General features: G+C 43.4%; 1 protein-coding gene across 2 annotated transcripts in view; it reads right to left on the bottom strand.

The window, feature by feature from the left end:
- Positions 1-18,212, bottom strand: part of DARS1 (aspartyl-tRNA synthetase 1) — a 137,185-nt gene that overhangs the window by 82,345 nt on the left and 36,628 nt on the right. Inside the window, exons 1-2 of one of the 2 annotated variants that reach the window (XM_053259627.1) lie at positions 7,135-7,485; positions 712-769 (exon numbers count right to left, since the gene is read on the bottom strand). In XM_053259627.1, the coding sequence (XP_053115602.1) occupies positions 712-769; positions 7,135-7,206 (130 nt within the window). In that variant the 5' untranslated portion in view covers positions 7,207-7,485. Of the gene's footprint in view, positions 1-711; positions 770-7,134; positions 7,486-18,212 lie in introns of those variants that run through there. The other variant, XM_053259634.1, reaches the window with a different exon arrangement.

Genomic DNA, 18,212 nt, shown 5'->3' on the forward strand with positions numbered 1-18,212 from the left:
ACACAGGGCATATATTCTCAAGGGCTAACACAATGGGCTAGTAAGAGTTATTCTATAGACTAGTAACTCATATGGATTTTATATGGTACTCAGTATTTCCCCTAGCTCTAGTCCAATACACAAGAAAGGTAGCACTAAAGTTATATTAAGTGATGGGCATATCTTCATGCCTATCTTGGAAATCAGACAAGCATATGCAGAGAATCCAGGAATGAATTGCTATACCTGTCCCTGTCCCCCCCACCCCACCCCACACACAAATATACATAAGACATTTTATTAGCAGAAGTTAATTGCTGGAGCATTCCCAGCAAGTGGCTCTTATGTGTATATATTTAAGTGCTGCTGACATTATGAATAGAAAAGACAAAGCAAAAACAGAACTCTTGAACAGTAGCCATTTATTTTATTTCTTCACAAGCCTTATCAAGACAAAAATTGGGATGTGCCAGTTCTCCTCTCACCCAAGTTAAGAGTCAAGATTAGAGTTTGCCATGTGCTAGAATTTGGCTACAGCCTCACAATTCTTTGCAAACGATGAGCCTGAAGTGAACACTCTCTTACTCCCCCCCCCCCCTCAGACTGGCTGACTCCACTGTAGTTACAGATGGTATCTGCACATACAAATTGGCACAATTGGCTCTATCTTGCATTCTCTGGTACTTACAGCTTGACAAGTTTTTGTGCACTTTCCAGAATTTTGAAACTGACCTGGTTTCTCCTGCGACTGTATCATCGGCAATACTCCATATCTTTCTTTTGCATAGTCCTAACAAGGGAGAGGACAAATTATTATGCTAAATGCCTTTAAACCAAATTACAGTCAAATGGAAGACAAAACTACAATATACACAGCTGACTTGGCACACTTGATTAGAGTGTTAGCTCTTAATCATGACAATATTCTACATATGAAGTTGTGGGTTAAAGGGCTGGAAAGAATATCAGAGACATTAGTCTTTAAATAAAGACCAGCTCTCACTTTATTTTTGGTATTTTAATATACATATCAAAGAACAAAAGAGATTCAAATCCCAGCAAGAATGAAGGGGACATAAATACATTCTCCATGATGTTCTCTTTAAAATACATGGGAGCTGTAAGAATCAGTCCTGTATGCAATATTTTTGTGGTACTCAGTATTTTCCGTAGACCTGCTTATATGCACGGGGGGGGGGGACCCTATGAGTGACATCACCCTAGAGATCAACTTCCCCAACTACTTTTTCTTCACTGAATTTGAAATCGTCATGCTTCCCATTCATCAACAGGATAGCAAAGATAAGCTCATGTGCTCAACCGCAGCCACTAGCTCTAAAACCTATGGGGACATTTTCTGCTGGATTATGGCATTCAATTTCCCAGTTGGTCTGCTGGAGCCAGACTTCAAGCCATGAAGTACAGTTCCTTATTTACTCAGCCTTGTGCCTGACAGGTGCACAAATGGTACTACTTGAGAATGCAAGGAAATAAGTGTTCCCAGAATCAGGGCGATATTTCCATATTTGCCAATTTTGAATTCAATGCAAAACATTTATTGTTTCAACCACAGGTCTTCACAAAACCAAGTATATAGAGGTGCAAAGATATACAGCAGCAAAAGAAAGTATTCCACTAACTCAATAAAATTAAAGTAGCAACCTCCTCTTGTTCCAATGCATGGTTTTTCTGGCTAGATGTTTTTCTAGAATTTATTTATTTCTATAAAGCCCCATACAAAAAGGTCCCAGGGCGGTTCACAATATAAAACCAATTAAAATATTAACATAATTAAGGCAATTTAAAATGCAATAAAAAGTCTAAAACTGAAGTGTTAAAACTATAAACTAAAAGCTTGACTCATCAGGTATGTTTTTTAGGTCCTTCTTAAAAACATTCAGAGGAGGGGATACTCTAATTTCGTTAGGAAGCATGTTCCAGAGTCTCGGGGCAATTCTAGAAAAGATTAAAAGATTAAACATTATTAGACTCAAATATCAGTTATAACCCCCTTCCTGAATATCTGTGCCCCCTGGAGAACTTCTAACCCATTGTTTGCAACTCCCTACCATCGTTTTTTTGGCAGGGGGGACATCTAAGGTCCTCCTAATTAGCTCAAGCCTGTATCTCTACACCTATATTTCTCCTCCTTGTCTGCTGCTACTGCTCTCAGCAAGGAATTCAGAAATCGGGGGGTGGGGGGAGGAATAAGGGAGGAGACTCAGGAGAGGAGAGAGAAATAGAAAGCAAAGAGAGAGAGAGAGCGCCAGCGTGGTGTAGTGGTTAGAGTGCTGGACTAGGACCGGGGAGACCCGAGTTCAAATCCCCATACAGCCATGATACTAGCTGGGTGACTCTGGGCCAGTCACTTCTCTCTCAGCCTAACCTACTTCACAGGGTTGTTGCGAGGAGAAACTCAAGTATGTAGTACACCGCTCTGGGCTCCTTGGAGGAAGAGCGGGATATAAATGTAAAATTAAATAAAAAATTAAAAAATGAAATAAAAGAGAGAGACACACTCAGGGATGATGGGAATCACAGAAAGAGACCTGTGGGATTCAGAATATGATGGCAGTAATAGAAGGGGATGCAGAAACACTCTTCTCTGCTTACACTGGGTAAGTACTATGGAGTCATGCATTAAAAAAGGAAAAAAACACAGACATAGATAACAGACACAGAGGACAGCATAGGTGCAGGAGTAAGGAGGGAGGAATAGCTGAGAGATGGGGGTGAACACCTGCAGTGATGTAGAGAGAAGTCAATGGCTGACATACTTCACAGCATTACAGGATAGAGCAAGAGGAAGACAGACTAGCTGTCCTGAAGGCTTACTCTGAGCAGTGCAGGGAGGGAAAGGGATTTTCACTCCCTGCCACCACAAAAGCCCTTTTTGCTTCCTTGAGGGTTGCATAACCCTCGAAAATGGAGTTTTTTCAGGGAAGGGAGAGAGAAGTGAAAATTGCTTCCTCCTCCCCACACACCTTCAGCAGGTCTTCAGTGCAACTAGTCTCCCAGTTCTCTGTGAAAGCAATGCTCTTGCTTTGACCTCTTAAGGCTATGGAGAATGTTGGCTAGTATGCACTAGGAGGTGCAGAGATACAAAGGAGGTTAAAAAATTAGGATCAAAGAACACCACCAAGTTAAAATTGTAGCAAAAATGCTTTTACACATTAACGTAGCAATACAACTGTTGAGTTAAAAGAAATAACATGCATCATGGCCTTTCAAGTGATTTGACTTGTATAGTTCTGGGCTAGAATACTGCATAAAGTGCAATTCAATTGCCAATATAACTGAAGTAAGCAACCTGTGTAGCAAACAAAGAGAACATATAATTAATGACTGACTTCCAGTCTAAAAAATTCATGATAAAAGATTTCACAGAATAAGATTTCCTGCATGCAATAGGGGAGGGACACAGCCCTCTGTGCCTCCTGAAAATTATCTCTGACGATTGTGATCTTCAAGGTCCTGTTTTTGGGGGGAGACACAGGAAGCTGCAGAGGGAAGGAGGAGAGCCAGTTTAAAACTACCCCTCCTCCACTGTACACAACATTAGTCTGGATGTCACCCAGTACTTAAATGGCAGTCTAAGTACTGAGTGACATCCCAGTACAAGGCAATGCTGTTTCTATCTTACACAGAAAAAAGATAAAAGGAGGGACAAAAAGCGCTACCTATCAAAACAGCAACTGAGAAGCAGCAGCAAGCAAGATGAATAAAACTAGCTGAAGTTCTACAGTAATTAAGACACAATTTTCCCAAGGTTGACCCAGAGGTCATAAGTTCAAACTCATAACTACCAGCAGTTGTGGCATAGTAGTTTAGTCATGGTTCTTGCCCATCAGGTTCATGGGTTCAAATTCCATCTCCCAATGTGGGAGATAGCAAGGGCCTATAAGCTTTGAGAAGCAAAGTACTATATCAAAGATAACCAGCCTCAACCTTGGTAATTAAGTTACATTTATCTCAGATAAATGGTTATAAATGGTGGTTAGAGTGCTGGACTAGGACCGAGGAGACCCAAGTTCAAATCCTCATTCAGCCATGATATTAGATGGGTGACTCTGGGCCAGTCACTCCTCTCTCAGCCTAACCTACTTCACAGGGTTGTTGTGAGGAGAAACCTAAGTATGTAGCACACCGCTCTGGGCTCCTTGGAGGAAGAACGGGAGATAAAATGTAAAAATAAATAAATAAAATAGATATACTGGCTAGAAAAGATTTGCTTAAGACCACTGAGAGCCAGTGGTAGTTAACATGGGCAATAACTGATTTGATAGATCCAATAAGATAAGGAGCTTTGTACATTCAAACTAATATGTGTTCCAAGACTGCTTTAGCAAAAGAAAACACAAGTAATATCTTAGAAATATTAGGATCTGAGAAATATTAGGATCACTTGGTCACAAGAAACATACAGAATTGGTTATTGCAATTATAGGCCATCCTAATTTCCCTAACACAGATATGAAAATAAAGCATCATTACCAATTCTAGCACCTTATTCTTCAAGCTGAACGATCACTCACTCAAGAGATGCTTAAGTGAGTGAACAGGGCTGCATCCTAATAGAGTAGTGCCTTCAATTTGCATTAGAAGCTCTGTTAGTGTGAGGGAGCAGGGAGGAGCAGTTTCTTCTGAACTCCTTAGCCCTCTGAAGACCCTGAGTCCCTCCTCCCAACCTGTTCCTTAGTATCCTCCAACCCTCAGGAGCAGTATTTCACAGAAGCGCATGCGAGATCCTAGAGGGAAGAACAGATCAGCAAAAACTTTCCCTTACACTTGCACAAAACATTCTCAGAATACAAACATCTCACCAAACACAACTGCTGTATAGCCGCCCCATCCAGCTTCCTGCTTGAGTGACGCTCCCCCCCAAAGCCCTGTACACCATCAGCACGCACATGGCATCCCTACATCCTCAGGCACCATTTGCGTGGTCAGCAACATGTGTGGACGCCATGTGTATGCTGACAGTGCGCAGGGCTTTTGGGGATGCGTGCCACCCAACAGGAAGCTGGAAGGGACAATGGAGAGTAGGTAAGCACCTGCTCTCCTTTTCATTAAAGTTCTTTTCCGAATTTCCCTTAAAGTGTTCGAACTGCACTTTGAAACATGGTTCGGGCACATCCCTATTCAGAAGCAGCAGTTCCAGGACCAGTGTTTCTTGCAGGTTTCCTCCTACACTGCTTCTGCAACCACTGCTACTGAACAGCATCAGGGCTGCCTTTGAAGTCCGCAGCAGCTGCAGGGGCACAGCATTAGTCAATGAAAACAAATGGAACTGTTAGTTACATTAGAAAAAGACTGAAGACTGCTTCAGCATAGCACATGTTACAACATGCATATTTTCTAGGAAGGAGAATAGTAGAACAGAAATGTGCCAAAAGGCCATTTAGAACTGAATAGAAAATTAGTTCCTTGTGCTGACAAAACTCATCAAGGAGTTGCTTTTTGGATGGGTTTATAAGGTGGGCGCATTTACTCTGTTCTCTGATGCAAATCTCCTGTCACATGCCTGTGAAGTTTTTAAGTACCAGCTTCAGTGAGCAGAACAAGGATTTAAAGAAAACAAACATCTAGCCATTTGTCTCCCATCAGAAACAAATAAGAAAAAATTCTTATAAATCAGCAACAATGCCCAGGAGAAAATAAAGTTGTGGAATCAGTAGAATGAAAGCATAGGTTAATTTGATTTGTTTACATGTTGCTAGGATATAACTCTTATATTAGCTCTGTTCACACAAAGATGTAGGTTTTCCATAAAATTTTGTTTTCTAGACAGATATACCCTTAATTGCATAACATTTGCATTATTTTTCTAAACAAATTAAACGCCTACTATTCAAATTTCCCTGATGCCCTACATAGATTTTGATCCAATCTGCCATATTATTTGACCTATTTATACAGCAGAAATACACCTCTACAATATTAATTTTTCAAACTGTATCTCAAAAGTGTTTTCAAGCAGCCAAGTAGAAGTGGTAGAAGTGGAATTTCCTCCCCAAAATAAAGCATGGCAAATTTTTCCACTCCACATCTCTATTTACACATTATGTTCAATGCTCATACAATCTGTATAAAGGTAAGAGCTATACTGAACGCAGATACAGTAGTTCTCTTTTTATCTGTACTATGCATTTTGGAGAACCTATACCTAGGGTCACTTTAGAAATAAATGAAGTCATTCACATCTGAATGCACGAACAATATAATGTCTGAATTGAACTATTATGGGATTTTAAAGCACCCAACAATCTGCATCATTGTGTGGATATGACTCAAACTTCTATTTCCTGCAGTACAAAAGGGAAGTAATGATACCAGTCTCTCCTCTTAGCTTCTTATATGGCATAACTTGAATACATAACCTTGGATAATATGCATAACGACTCGATTCACAACTTTCAGAGATATTCCCCTTAAGCTGAAGACAGGCAGGTCTTTTCCTCCAGAGCATTGGAAGCAGTTTAAGAAGCAGAATCTATTCATCATGTGTACACTTAGCCCACTGTTACCACTGTTAAATAAATGTTTATGTATTACTTCAGAAACCTACAGAACCTGTTGAGGTCAGATACAGTAGCGAGTCAGAACAAAACTACTGTATTAACTCTGGGAAGCAAAACCTGTCACAAAACAGTTTTAAACTATATCTATATATGGATAAACTATTGCCTGCCCCTAAGCCTCCAAAGCACAACAAAGAGGCATGGAAGGTGAAAAAATGCACAGTGGGTTTGCAATCCCTGGCTTCTCCAGGAAGGGCTGGGAAGGACTCCTGCCTGAAACCTTGGAGAGCTGCTGACAGTCAGCAGAGACGATACTGGGCCAATGGCATATAATAAGTCAGCCTCCTATGAAGCATTAAGTAGTATGGACTGGCAGGTGGGGATGGGTGAATGGGAAGGAGGGTCCCCATGAATGACATCCCACCGTCCAAGCCTTATTGAGAAAACGGGCTATAATATTGCGTGGAAGGAAGCAGGGGGGCAGGCAAAGGGCGGGGGGCGAGAGAGGCGCTCCTGACAAGGCACTGGGGCCTCTGAAGTTGGCAAGCCCTGCAGTATCCCTCCCCCCCATCCCGTGCTGGTTCCCCCCTCCCAATACGGCGGCCCTCTCCCCACCACGCCTCCATAGACCCACATCAGCTGCAGGCGGCTCCATAGCGTGGTCTCGGTTCCGCTCCTGGTTCTTACGGGCAGCAACACCGGGCATTTTGCCACCTCCAGCAACAAAGTTAGCCAGAGCCTTGTTGTTTTTTGTTTGTCCCTTTTAGGCTCCCGTACCGCCTGGCAAAGCCTTTCTTAACCTCTCCCCTCTCCCTCTGCAATTCAACCCGTCTCGCTGGCCACCCCAACGGAACGGCGACTTTCTCCTAGACTCCCCCTTCGCATGCCAGCATGCGCGGCTGCTTCCGGGCACGTAGAACACGCAAAAGAGCGAACACGAATCACTACGTCACGCGAGAGCCACCTCTACAGACTCCCCCCTCCCTCCGGAGACGACATCGCGAGACACGTGAGCTCACGAGCTTTCCACAGTGTATGAGCGCCGCGTGCGTCTCCTTCCCCCCACCCTCGCTTCTTTTTTGGACTGAGTTTCGCGGGCTGCTTGTTACTTCGTATTCTTCCCCAATAGTTTCCAGACGGAAACCGTATTAGTCTGTATATTCCAATGCCAGAAAACAAAATAATATTGTAGCAGCTTAAATGCTTAAGAATCAGCAGCAGTAATCAGTTCTTTACTTGGACTTACTTCTTGGTAAATGCTAACGCTGCAATTCGATATACGTTTACCTGGGGGCCTCCCGTTGTTGAATACTGTGGAACTTTACTTCTGGAGTGGACAGGCATCGGATTGCGCTGCTGGTGTGCTTGCTTCGTGGCTCCACTCCACTACAGCTTATGCCACAAGAAATGGTGGTTTTTAAAGTCTTAAATGTTGGTAATAGCTGAAAAGTGCTGCTGTGCCTACAGTAGCTGCATGAAACTGGATGGATATAGGTCACTTTTTTAAAAAACCACACTGCAAGGCAACATACCATTTGACAGGATGATACAGAATGATCAAGCTGTCCTAGAGTAAAAACAATTCACCCCAGAGTACATTGGTTATCTTTAGGGACTCCATAACAACATGTCAGAAAATGGCACCTGCTGACTTGCTGCCTCTGGTGGTGTCATTCAAGTCCAAGGAATTTTGCCACCAAAAAAAAAAAGCAGTGATAAAACCTATTTCTCAGTACTAGAATGTGAGGGTCCAATTGTGTTGAGTGGAGAAGGCAAAATATATGTCTGTATGTATCTCTCAGATCAGCGGTGTAGCTATAATTGAGCAGATGGGTTCAGAGAACCCAGGCTCCCAGCTCCACTCCTCCCTATTCTCTTCATTACCTCCCTCCCTCTGAGGGCCCCCCACCAGAGAGAGGTGAACACGGGCCCCCTCCCCCCAGCTACCCCCATCCCAGCAGCCATAGGATCGAGCAAGTTAGGCAATATCACTATTTAGTTATTTTCTTCTTCTGCTCTAGCATCTGAAAAACTCACTAGGAGTTTTTAGTTAAGCTCTGTGTGGAGCAGTCCACCCAAGTTAAGCAATTTACCCATTGTGTGGATATGACTAAATCAAGTTTATTCTAAAAATATTGGAATCCAAGGTTTGTATGGGGTTGAAATATAGTTACACCAAAATACGGTATATGACACCAAAAAGCAGCATTAAATATATTTTTTAAGTATTCTAGGTGTTGAAAATGTAGAAAGGAGGGGGTTTGTACAAAGGTAGGATCCCACCAAAGCTGTGATGGCCTTCCCTAGTAATAATCAGCATTTGTGTACAGCTTTCAAATGTTTAAAGCTTTCACATCAGTTTTCTTGTTATAATTCTTGCAACATTTTGTAAGGCAAAGTAATATCATCCCCATGGCTAGGGAGCTGTGGCTGAGAGGGTATGGCTTGCTTAAGGCCACCTAGAGAGTTCATGGCAGAGGCGACATTCAAACTAGGGACATCACTCCTTTGGCACTACTCTGCACTAGCTCTGGTCACAAAGAAATTGTGGCAGAAGAGTATTTCAGTAAAAATCAACAACTGAGCTAAAATTTCCAGTGGATCTGCTAATCCTTTTATTAATTTTGTTAGAGAAATAATGCCAAATGTTCATTAATTATTTTCCATATGTTATTACTTCAGCTAGGATAAACGACGCAAAATACTGAAAAGCAACAATACCATGTTAGTAGAACAGGAATATAAAGAGTATAGTTATACCTTCATGCCTAAAATATATTAGTGGGGAAGAAGTACAGCAACAGTGTAACGAATGTGTTCAGAACAGTAAACTGCTGGCAAAATATATATCTTCAGATTTGTATTTTATTGTAGTACTTTTATCTAGATGAATGTTTTATGTGTAATTAGCCAACTGCATGTTTACTATCTATTTAAATTAATTCATATTTGACATAAAATGAAAACCAGTGGCAAGATACTGGCATTTCAATGGGTAGGTTCAGCCAATTCTTTGGCCACTCGGCCCGCCACATGTGAGAATGACGATGTGCATGATGTATCCTTTCCTCCTCCCAGCACGCAGGGTCATCTCTTCCTAATTGAATTGCAAGGGGGGGGCAGTTGTAGCTGCGGCTCAGGTTATTCTACTAGTGCACATAGAGGAGCAGTTTGGAGGGACTACACACCCATTAGGTGTGTTGCAGGGGGAAAGACATGTGTGATCATGAGGCATCCATATCCTTACTGTGTGTGGTAGGACAAAGTATTGTCCAAATTGATCCAGTGCTTATTACTGCTGTGTTATTTACTCCTGTTATTATTAGTAATTGTTATAAGCTGAGGATAAAGAAATACATTTGAACAAGCTGAAATGAATAAGGAGATAACATCACAAGAGATAAGAGTGCTTCAGAGAAGCATGCTAGATCAGCTGGCTGGAATGTATGGAAGGAGTAAGATGCCTAATGTGAGCAATATTGCAGGAGACAAGGTAATGAGAAAGTTAGATTAGAGAAGTTGATTAGTTCCAGTGTTTCTGATTTCACAGTTACCTGAATACAACATCATGTGTTTTGTTGTCTATTCTAGCACAATGCAATCTTTCTACAGTTCTTTGCCCTCTCCTTTGGATTTAACTATCTTGCATCCTGATTCTATGCTTCACTGAAAGGCAAAAGTAGAGTGCAACTATCCAGTATGGGTGGATACCTTGTGTAAGCAGACTCCTGTTCTCATAGGAGACTAGGCTTTTGTGGGAAGGAAGGGATGGAAGAATAGAAACCACATCCTAAACTGGCTTCTGGAAGAGCCTCTTCTTTCTAGTGCTGCTGCTATTTATATCATTAACTTAACTTTGAATGAATAACTTGGACCCACTTGCCTGGGATAGGATATGGCTTTAACTGCTGGAGCACAATCCTGCTCTGGTACCATAACAGCTAAAGCAGCAGCTTGTTAAATAATTTGTTCCCTGGTTTCCCTCTTTTCTGCTATTAGCACTGTTTTCCCCAGCAGTGACTAGATAAAAACCTAGGTCCAAAACAGAACGGTTCTCTGCTATTTACCCATCTTCCAAGTTAACTGCAGATTAAATTAAAACTAAATTTATGGGTCTTGATCCAGTCAAGTGCAGATGTAGCACCCATATTTGGAATCCCACAGGACACAATAGGACTCTGTTTTCCTCACTTTCCAGCTCATGCATGTGCTTGTTTTCTGTTCCCTGCAATGCTCCTTGTACCACTTGTGTGTACATCTCTGTGCTCACACTGGTGGCAGAATGGGGAAAAACTGGACTTAGCTGAGGCTTGTTGGGCTTTCTGCCCACACTTGACTTGGTCTAACCCTTATTATTTTAATCTTGAAAGTATATTCTGCTTGCAAAACTCATTCAGATAATATGTCTTTCTCCACAAGTTAGATGGCTACAAACTATGGTCAACATCCAGACTACCTCTGCACTGAAGTGCCAGGTTTTTTCTTCGTGTGAGGGAGGGGACTCAGTTTTTGGCAATTCCCCTCCTTCCCTCTGCGGCCACCTGTGCACCCCCACAATGAGGGTTGGGGGATAATTCTATGCATGTTCATCCAGAAGTAAGTCCACTGTGTTCAATGAAGATTACTTCCCTGTATGTCTGAATAGGGTTGCAGTCTTAGGCTGGTGGTATTCCCCCCTTTTCCCTGATGTGAGTGTGGTAAATTCTGCACTGCAGAATTTGTGGGCACTGTTCTTTGATTTATGTTATTTATTAATCTTCATTACATGTATATCATACTCTTTCTGTCAGTAGTTCAAGGTGAGGAACATAATCCTGTCCCACCTTCCCCCACTCCCAATTAGTTGTATTTTAGACTCAGCACTTCAGAAGACCATTTCCTTTTCTACTCTCTCGTACTTACATTCTACCTACTTATGGGCAATCATGAGAAACTGCTCATTGTGTAACTCAAAGGTTAACAGTAAGCAACATCTGAGTATATGCCTGCTTCATTTTGTCTTTGCTTCATCATATCAGCCATCCAGCTGATACAGGCTCAATTAATCTTGCCTTAATTACAAAAATGGTAAGCATTCCAGCACACTGGAGTCAAGGCTCTTTATGCAAGTGGGAATTATGAGTACAAGAAGTCCCCAACTTATTAATAATAATAATAATAATAATAATAATAATTCAATTTCTGTATGAACTATTTGTGTCCCAAGAGTTTGTGAGCTAGATGTTCATAACCTGAAATGTATATAGTTCCCAAGAGTGATGACTTGTTTGTGTAGATTGGTGTTTGTAAGCTGGGGACTTCCTTAATGTAATACTGGACTCTGTCCAGATTCACATACGCATGGAACCGAAGGAGGACCTACATAAATTGGTGACGCCTTGCAGCTCGTAACTAACTCAGATGGACACTTATTTTCTTATGGCTGTCTTGACCTGCATGTATGTATGTACGTATGTATGTAACCTCCCGCCTCGGGAACGTGATCTATAACATATCTGCATGCTAAATGAACCATGCCGGCACAGTGGCGGACCATGCCAGGAACTCCTGCTGACAACACCCCTGGAGGACCCCCTGGACCTGGAGAAGACCCTCCACCATCAAGGACCCACGCCCAGAGGCTGCAGTTGGCAGAAGAAGACTGGCACTGCCTTGCTGGCCACACGCAAGGTGAGGCTGGGATCTGTCCCTCTCTTGGACCTTTTGGACATTCCTCTCACTGAACTCTTTTAACCGGACTCTACCCAAACCCGTAGGAACTTGCGTACAGTGCTATATCCTCTCTACCATTGCAACCACACATTCGTTAGTACGCGGCTGTGTTTTATTGGGAAATTCTATTCACTGTTGCTTTTGTAAACCATATGCTATACATTCTCTAATAAAAGTCAGATCTGTTATGGAGCTTTATTTGTATGTACGAGTATATTTGTAAGTCGGATGTTCGGAACTCGGGGAGGGCCTATAATGAAGATTTGTACAATTAACTTGCAAGTTTCAGAGGCATCACTAGTTTAGCATCCCAGATATTCTGCAGCCCTATTCGTGTTATGTTTAATGCATACACAATCAGTATGCACATACAGTTATTCTCACATGTTCAATGCATGTGCAGTAGTAGAGTTCTTATCTGTACCTTGCATTTGAGTGAACAAGTCCAGGTTCACTTTTAAAATGCATAAAGTCATTCACACAAGAATATGTACATGTGTACAGGCATATGCACATATAGTGTAATATCTGAATAGAGCTTATATTTGAAAACTTTGACCTTTATTTCTAGAGCATGTTATGATCTTAGGAAACAACATCTCTTCCCATAAACCCCCACAGTGCCCACATTACCACTCTATAATGTCTTCTTTTGTTTGATATGTTGCCTTCCACTTCTCTTTCCCCAATAGAAGTACATTTCGGTAGGAATTAAACTAAAATTCTACAGAAGCACAAACCAAGACAAAACTAAGCCTCCACAAAAAAAAAAAAATCTAAAAAAATTACATTGTGCTTTTTAGGTATTGGCTCCATAATTCTTAAAATCTGTTTAAAGATGTAAGCAAAATATTCAGCATCTCTCATGGGACCCACAAAGGACTTCAGTCAAACTACAGTCTAGAGTACGCATGGATAAAGGCAGCATAGTTCATCTGCTCTGCCTTCTGTTGGGAGGAAGAGAGTTACCACCTTCTGAGCCATTTTGATCAAAAAACCAATTAACAGGGGTGCTACCTGCAGTGAACTTGCAGTGATGAGTCCAAATAAATCTGTTGCATGGGGTTAAACGAGGAGATGAAGCACTAGGAGCTCTGCTTAGAAAGCTTTGACTTCCCCCCTTCATTCATAAGGGATTACCAAATGGGGATGACATCACCAGCTGCCAATTGGATGGCCCCCTTGGGTATACATGGATGAAAGCTGCATTGCACTTAAGTAACAAGACATGACAGACCATGTGTGAGAGCTAAATAATATATGCCTCAGGCATACAGTAAACCACAAAGCCAAACTGAAGACATTTCGGCAGTTTGGGATTTCAATCAAAACTAGTTCCTCTCCCCCAAAAAGGAAAGGAAAGATGGCAAGTGTGATGTAAGGAGGGAGGAAACTAAGGGGATGGATGTACAGGTTATGGTCTCAGTGGGTATACTTTAAGCAAGTGCTTAACAAGTTCTGCCAGAAAGAGGCCCTCACTCCATTTTAAGCATACTTTTAAATTATATGTCTGCCGTATCTGTCTCTTTTGAGTTCTCGTTAGCCTGCTTTCCAGCAGACTTATGAGATCACCCAGCATTCTCTGTGTGTGTCTGTGTGTCCCTCGCCCCCTACTATCAACTTCACAATGCCTGGACCAATATGAACCAAATCAGGTACAGTTGTAGGGACACATAGGAACACCTCAATGGCGTAGTTTGTTATGATGTTATCCACCTCAATCCAAAATGGTGGATGTGTAAACTCTTGAAGTGTAAGTGGGCTAACTTGTGAATCGCCTAACCGATTTGAACCAAATTTGACCAATTTGACCCCTGCTAACTTGGCAAAGAGGCACCTTTTAACGTGATGATTCTCTTTATTTAGCAGGGGGAGGGTAACTGGCCCTATCCACCCCCAGCACAGTACCTCCAGTGACTGTTGCTGGTGTCTATCTGATGTTTCTTTTTAGATTGTGAGCCCTTTGGGGACAGGGTTCCATCTTATTTGTTTGTTATTTCTCTGTGTAATCCGCCCTGAGCCATTTTTGGAAGGGCGGTATAGAAATCAAATAAATAATAATAATATTCTGCGACGATATCTCTAACAATTGACAATAAAATTCAGGCATCCCAGGTCCTTGGGAAGGACTCGATGTCTGGATAAAACAAACCAGTCAATAACACCTCTCTGACTGTGTAAACAAGAAATATAATAAATAATAACTTTGCTACAGATGTAAGGACATATAGGGATGCCCAAAGGGAGTGGTGTATGATGATGTCATCCACTCCAATTCAAGATAGCGGCCATGTGAACTTCTGAGGTGCAAGTGGGCTAATTTGTGGACTGTCTAACCAACATAGGGACACCACCGTTGAGGTTTCCCTATGTGTCACTCAGTTGCAGTGAGAGACACATAGGGACACCTCAACGGTGTAGTCTGTGATGATGTCATCCACCCCGATCCAAGATGGCAGATGCATAAACTTTTGAGGTGCAAGTGGGCTAACTTGTGAACCGCCTAACTGATTTGAACCAAATTTGCTACAGATGTAGGTACACATAGGGTTGCCCAAAGGGTGTGGTGTATGATGATGTCATCCACTCCAGTTCAAGATGGCGGCCACATGAACATATGAGGCACAAGTGGGCTAATTTGTGGACGGTCTAACTAATTTAAATCAAATTAGGTACAGTTGCAGTGAAAGACACATAGGCATAGTTAGTGATGATGTCATCCACCCCAATCCAAGATGGCAGACATGTAAACCTTTGAGGCACAAGTGGGCTAACTTGTGAACTGCCTAACTGATTAGAACCATATTTGCTACAGATGTACTAGGGACACATAGGGATGCCCAAAGGGTGTGGTGTGTGATGATGTCATCCACTCCAATTCAAGATGGCGGAAGCGTAAATATCTGAGGCACAAGCAGGCTAATTTGTGAAGTGCCTAAGCTATTTGAACCAAATTGGTTACAGTTGCAGTGAGTGACACACATGGACACCTCAGTGGCATCGCTTGTGATGATGTCATCTACGTTGATTCAAGATGGCGGACACATCAACTTTTGAGGTTGATGACATTGTAGAACTGGAAAAGGTGCAGAAGAGGGCAGCCAAGATGGCCTAGAGTACCTTTCTTATGAGGCAAGGCTACAACATCTGGGGCTATTTAGTTTTTTTTTTAAAGACGACTGTGGGGAGACATGATAGAGGTCTATAAAATCACGCATGGAGTGAAGAAAGTGGATGGAGAAATTTTTCTCCCTCTGACATAACAGTAGAACCAGGGGTCATCCCATGAAATTGATTGCCAGGAAATCTAGGACCAACAAACAGATGTACTTTTTCACACAACGCATAATCAACTTGTGGAATTCTCTGCAAAATGATGTGGTGACAGCCAACAACCGGGATGGCTTTAAGAGAGGTTTGGATAACTTCATGGAGGAGAGGTCTATCAACAGCTACTAGTCGAAGGGCTACAGGCCACCTCCAGCCTCAAAGGCAGGATGCCTCTTAGTACCAGTTGCAGGGGAGTTACAGCAGGGGAGAGGGCATGCCCAACTCCTTCCTGTAGGCTTCCAGTGGCATCTGGTAGTGGTGTGCATGGTTCGGTTCGGGGCCATTGGGAAAGCTGCCGGACCGGTCCGGAATTCCGGCGGTCCGGAAGGGCGGGGGTGTGTGTCTTTAAGGGGGTGGTGGTAGTACTCCCCCCCCCACCGCTCTTCTCCCTCCGGCGCTGGTGCTTTTAAAAATCTTCTTGGGGCAACAGAGTTCCTCCCTGCCGCCCCTGCCCTCGTCGTTGTCCGTCAATGCCTTAAATGAAGAAGAGCTGGCGGAGCGCATGCGCCCTTTGCGGCGCGCGTGCTCATCTCCGCCACGGGCGCGCACGCGCTGTATGACGTATGCAGCGCCTGCGTGCCCGCTGCAAAGGGCGCATGTGCTCCGCCAGCTCTTCTTCATTTAAGGCATTGACGGACAACAATGGGGGCAGGGGCGGCAGGGAGGAACTCTGCTGCCCCAAGAAGATTTTTTAAAGCACCAGCGCCGGAGGGGGAAGAGCGGTTGAGGGGGGGGAATTACTACCACCCTCCCTTAAAGAGACACCCCCGCATGTGCCGGACCACGCTTCTACCGGACCATGCACACCACTAGCATCTGCTGGGCCACTGTGTGAATTAGGATGCTGGACTAGATGGGCCTTGGGCCTGATCCAGCAGGGCTGTTGTTATGTTCTTATGAGGTGCAAGTGGGCTAACTTGTGAACCACTTAGCCAATTTGAACAAAATTTGCTGCAGCTGTAGGGACACATAGGGACACCTCAAAGGTGAAGATTGTGAAGATGTCATCCACCTCAATTCAAGATGGCGGACACGTAAACTTTGGAGGTGCCAGTAACTTAACTTGTAGACAGTCTAACCAATTTGTACCAAATTTGCTACAGCTGAATGGACACATAGTTAGGCCTCAATGGTGTCATTTGTGATGATGTCACCCACCCTGATCCAAGATGGCGGATGCATAAACTTTTGAGGCACAAGTGCACTAACGTGATGACTGTCTAACTGATTTCAATCAAATTTGGAACAGCTGTAGTGAATGACACACAGGGACATCTCAGTGGTGAAGTTTGTGATGATGACATCCACCCCAATCCAATGCTGAGAGGGAAATTTGGAAAACTGCTGAGGAAAGGGTGAGGGGGGGAAATTCGGTGCGAGACTAGGCTTGTGGGACAGGCAGAGGCAGCTGTGGCCACTGCTGAAGCAAGCAATAGGGTCGGGGAGGGGAGCACCTGCTCCAGATAAAAACTGCAAAAATATCCCCCTCCCAAATCCAAAATAGAATGAAATGGACTGAGGCTGGGGACAGAGTCAACCTGGCCCAGAAAAACAAAAGCAGCCAGTCAGTCAGCAAAAAAGAAGGGGTGGTGGTGGTGGTGCGGGGGGGGGGGGATAAATTAAAAAATGGTCCAGAGGCCTCAGGCCAAGGGCCCCTTGACAGTGGCTAGCTGGGCAGAGGAAAACACTCATGCTGCAGGGGGGGAAATCCAAAAGGGAAAGCACATAGTAGCCACACATGGCCAGGAAAAATTACTGTTAAAAAGAAGGGGAGTGGGGCAGGGAGCCAAAAAAATAAGCAGGCAGGACAGACCTCACCAGCACAGCAGCCCGAGAGCCAGAAAAGAAACAGCAGCCGCCGCCTCAGGTCTCTCTCTTAGCTCAGCAAAAAGTGATTTTGCAAACCCAGCCCAGGCGCTGGCTTAAGTAGAAGTGGAATCTCCCTCCTTTTAGAGCCCCCACCCTTGTCCCTCCCCCAGTGGCAATAGGGTGCCAGTTCTCCAGGACTGGCACCACTGCAAAGCCTACCAGAGGGCCAGGCACATCTGGCCAATTAGGGAAGCAGGAGCTCGGCAAATCACAGCAAGTGACAGAACAGTCACAAAATGGCCACCAGCTCCTAAAATGGAGGCTTGAGCCTTCCAGCCTCTTCCAACCTGTTCAAATAGAACCAGGCTCTGTTTGTTCCAAACTCAGACTGGCATTGCCAATTCAATGCCCTGTTTGGTCCAAGTTCAAACCTTTGAACCGATCCTGTTTGATTTAGAACCTGTTTGCACATCCCTTGTTGACAGGGGCCACCACTACCGGCCTGTGGAGTTTACCATGAAGAACATTGGCTTAAGGCATCCAAATGTCTTGGGCTGCCATTGGATTCCTTTCCAAATACCCTTTGCAGCTCAGTAATTAGAAGGGAAATCTGACCTTCTTTAACCTGGTGCAATTTTCAAAGTCCTGATACTGTGCTACACTGCACCTGTAATAATAACAAGCAATTGTGGAGTGGAGTCATGGACGCATGTTATCGCATCAGTCTGCAGGCTGCATGTGCCTAGAGATGCCTCAAATTAACACTGAATTGTTACAACATTTTTGTGTAAGTCACCCCCCAATTGACTTCCAAGCAATTATAAAAAATGTCCATACTACTTGCAAAATACATTTTAATGT

This window comes from Hemicordylus capensis, chromosome 1 (assembly GCF_027244095.1).
Source record: "Hemicordylus capensis ecotype Gifberg chromosome 1, rHemCap1.1.pri, whole genome shotgun sequence".
Taxonomy (NCBI): Eukaryota; Metazoa; Chordata; class Lepidosauria; order Squamata; family Cordylidae; genus Hemicordylus; species Hemicordylus capensis.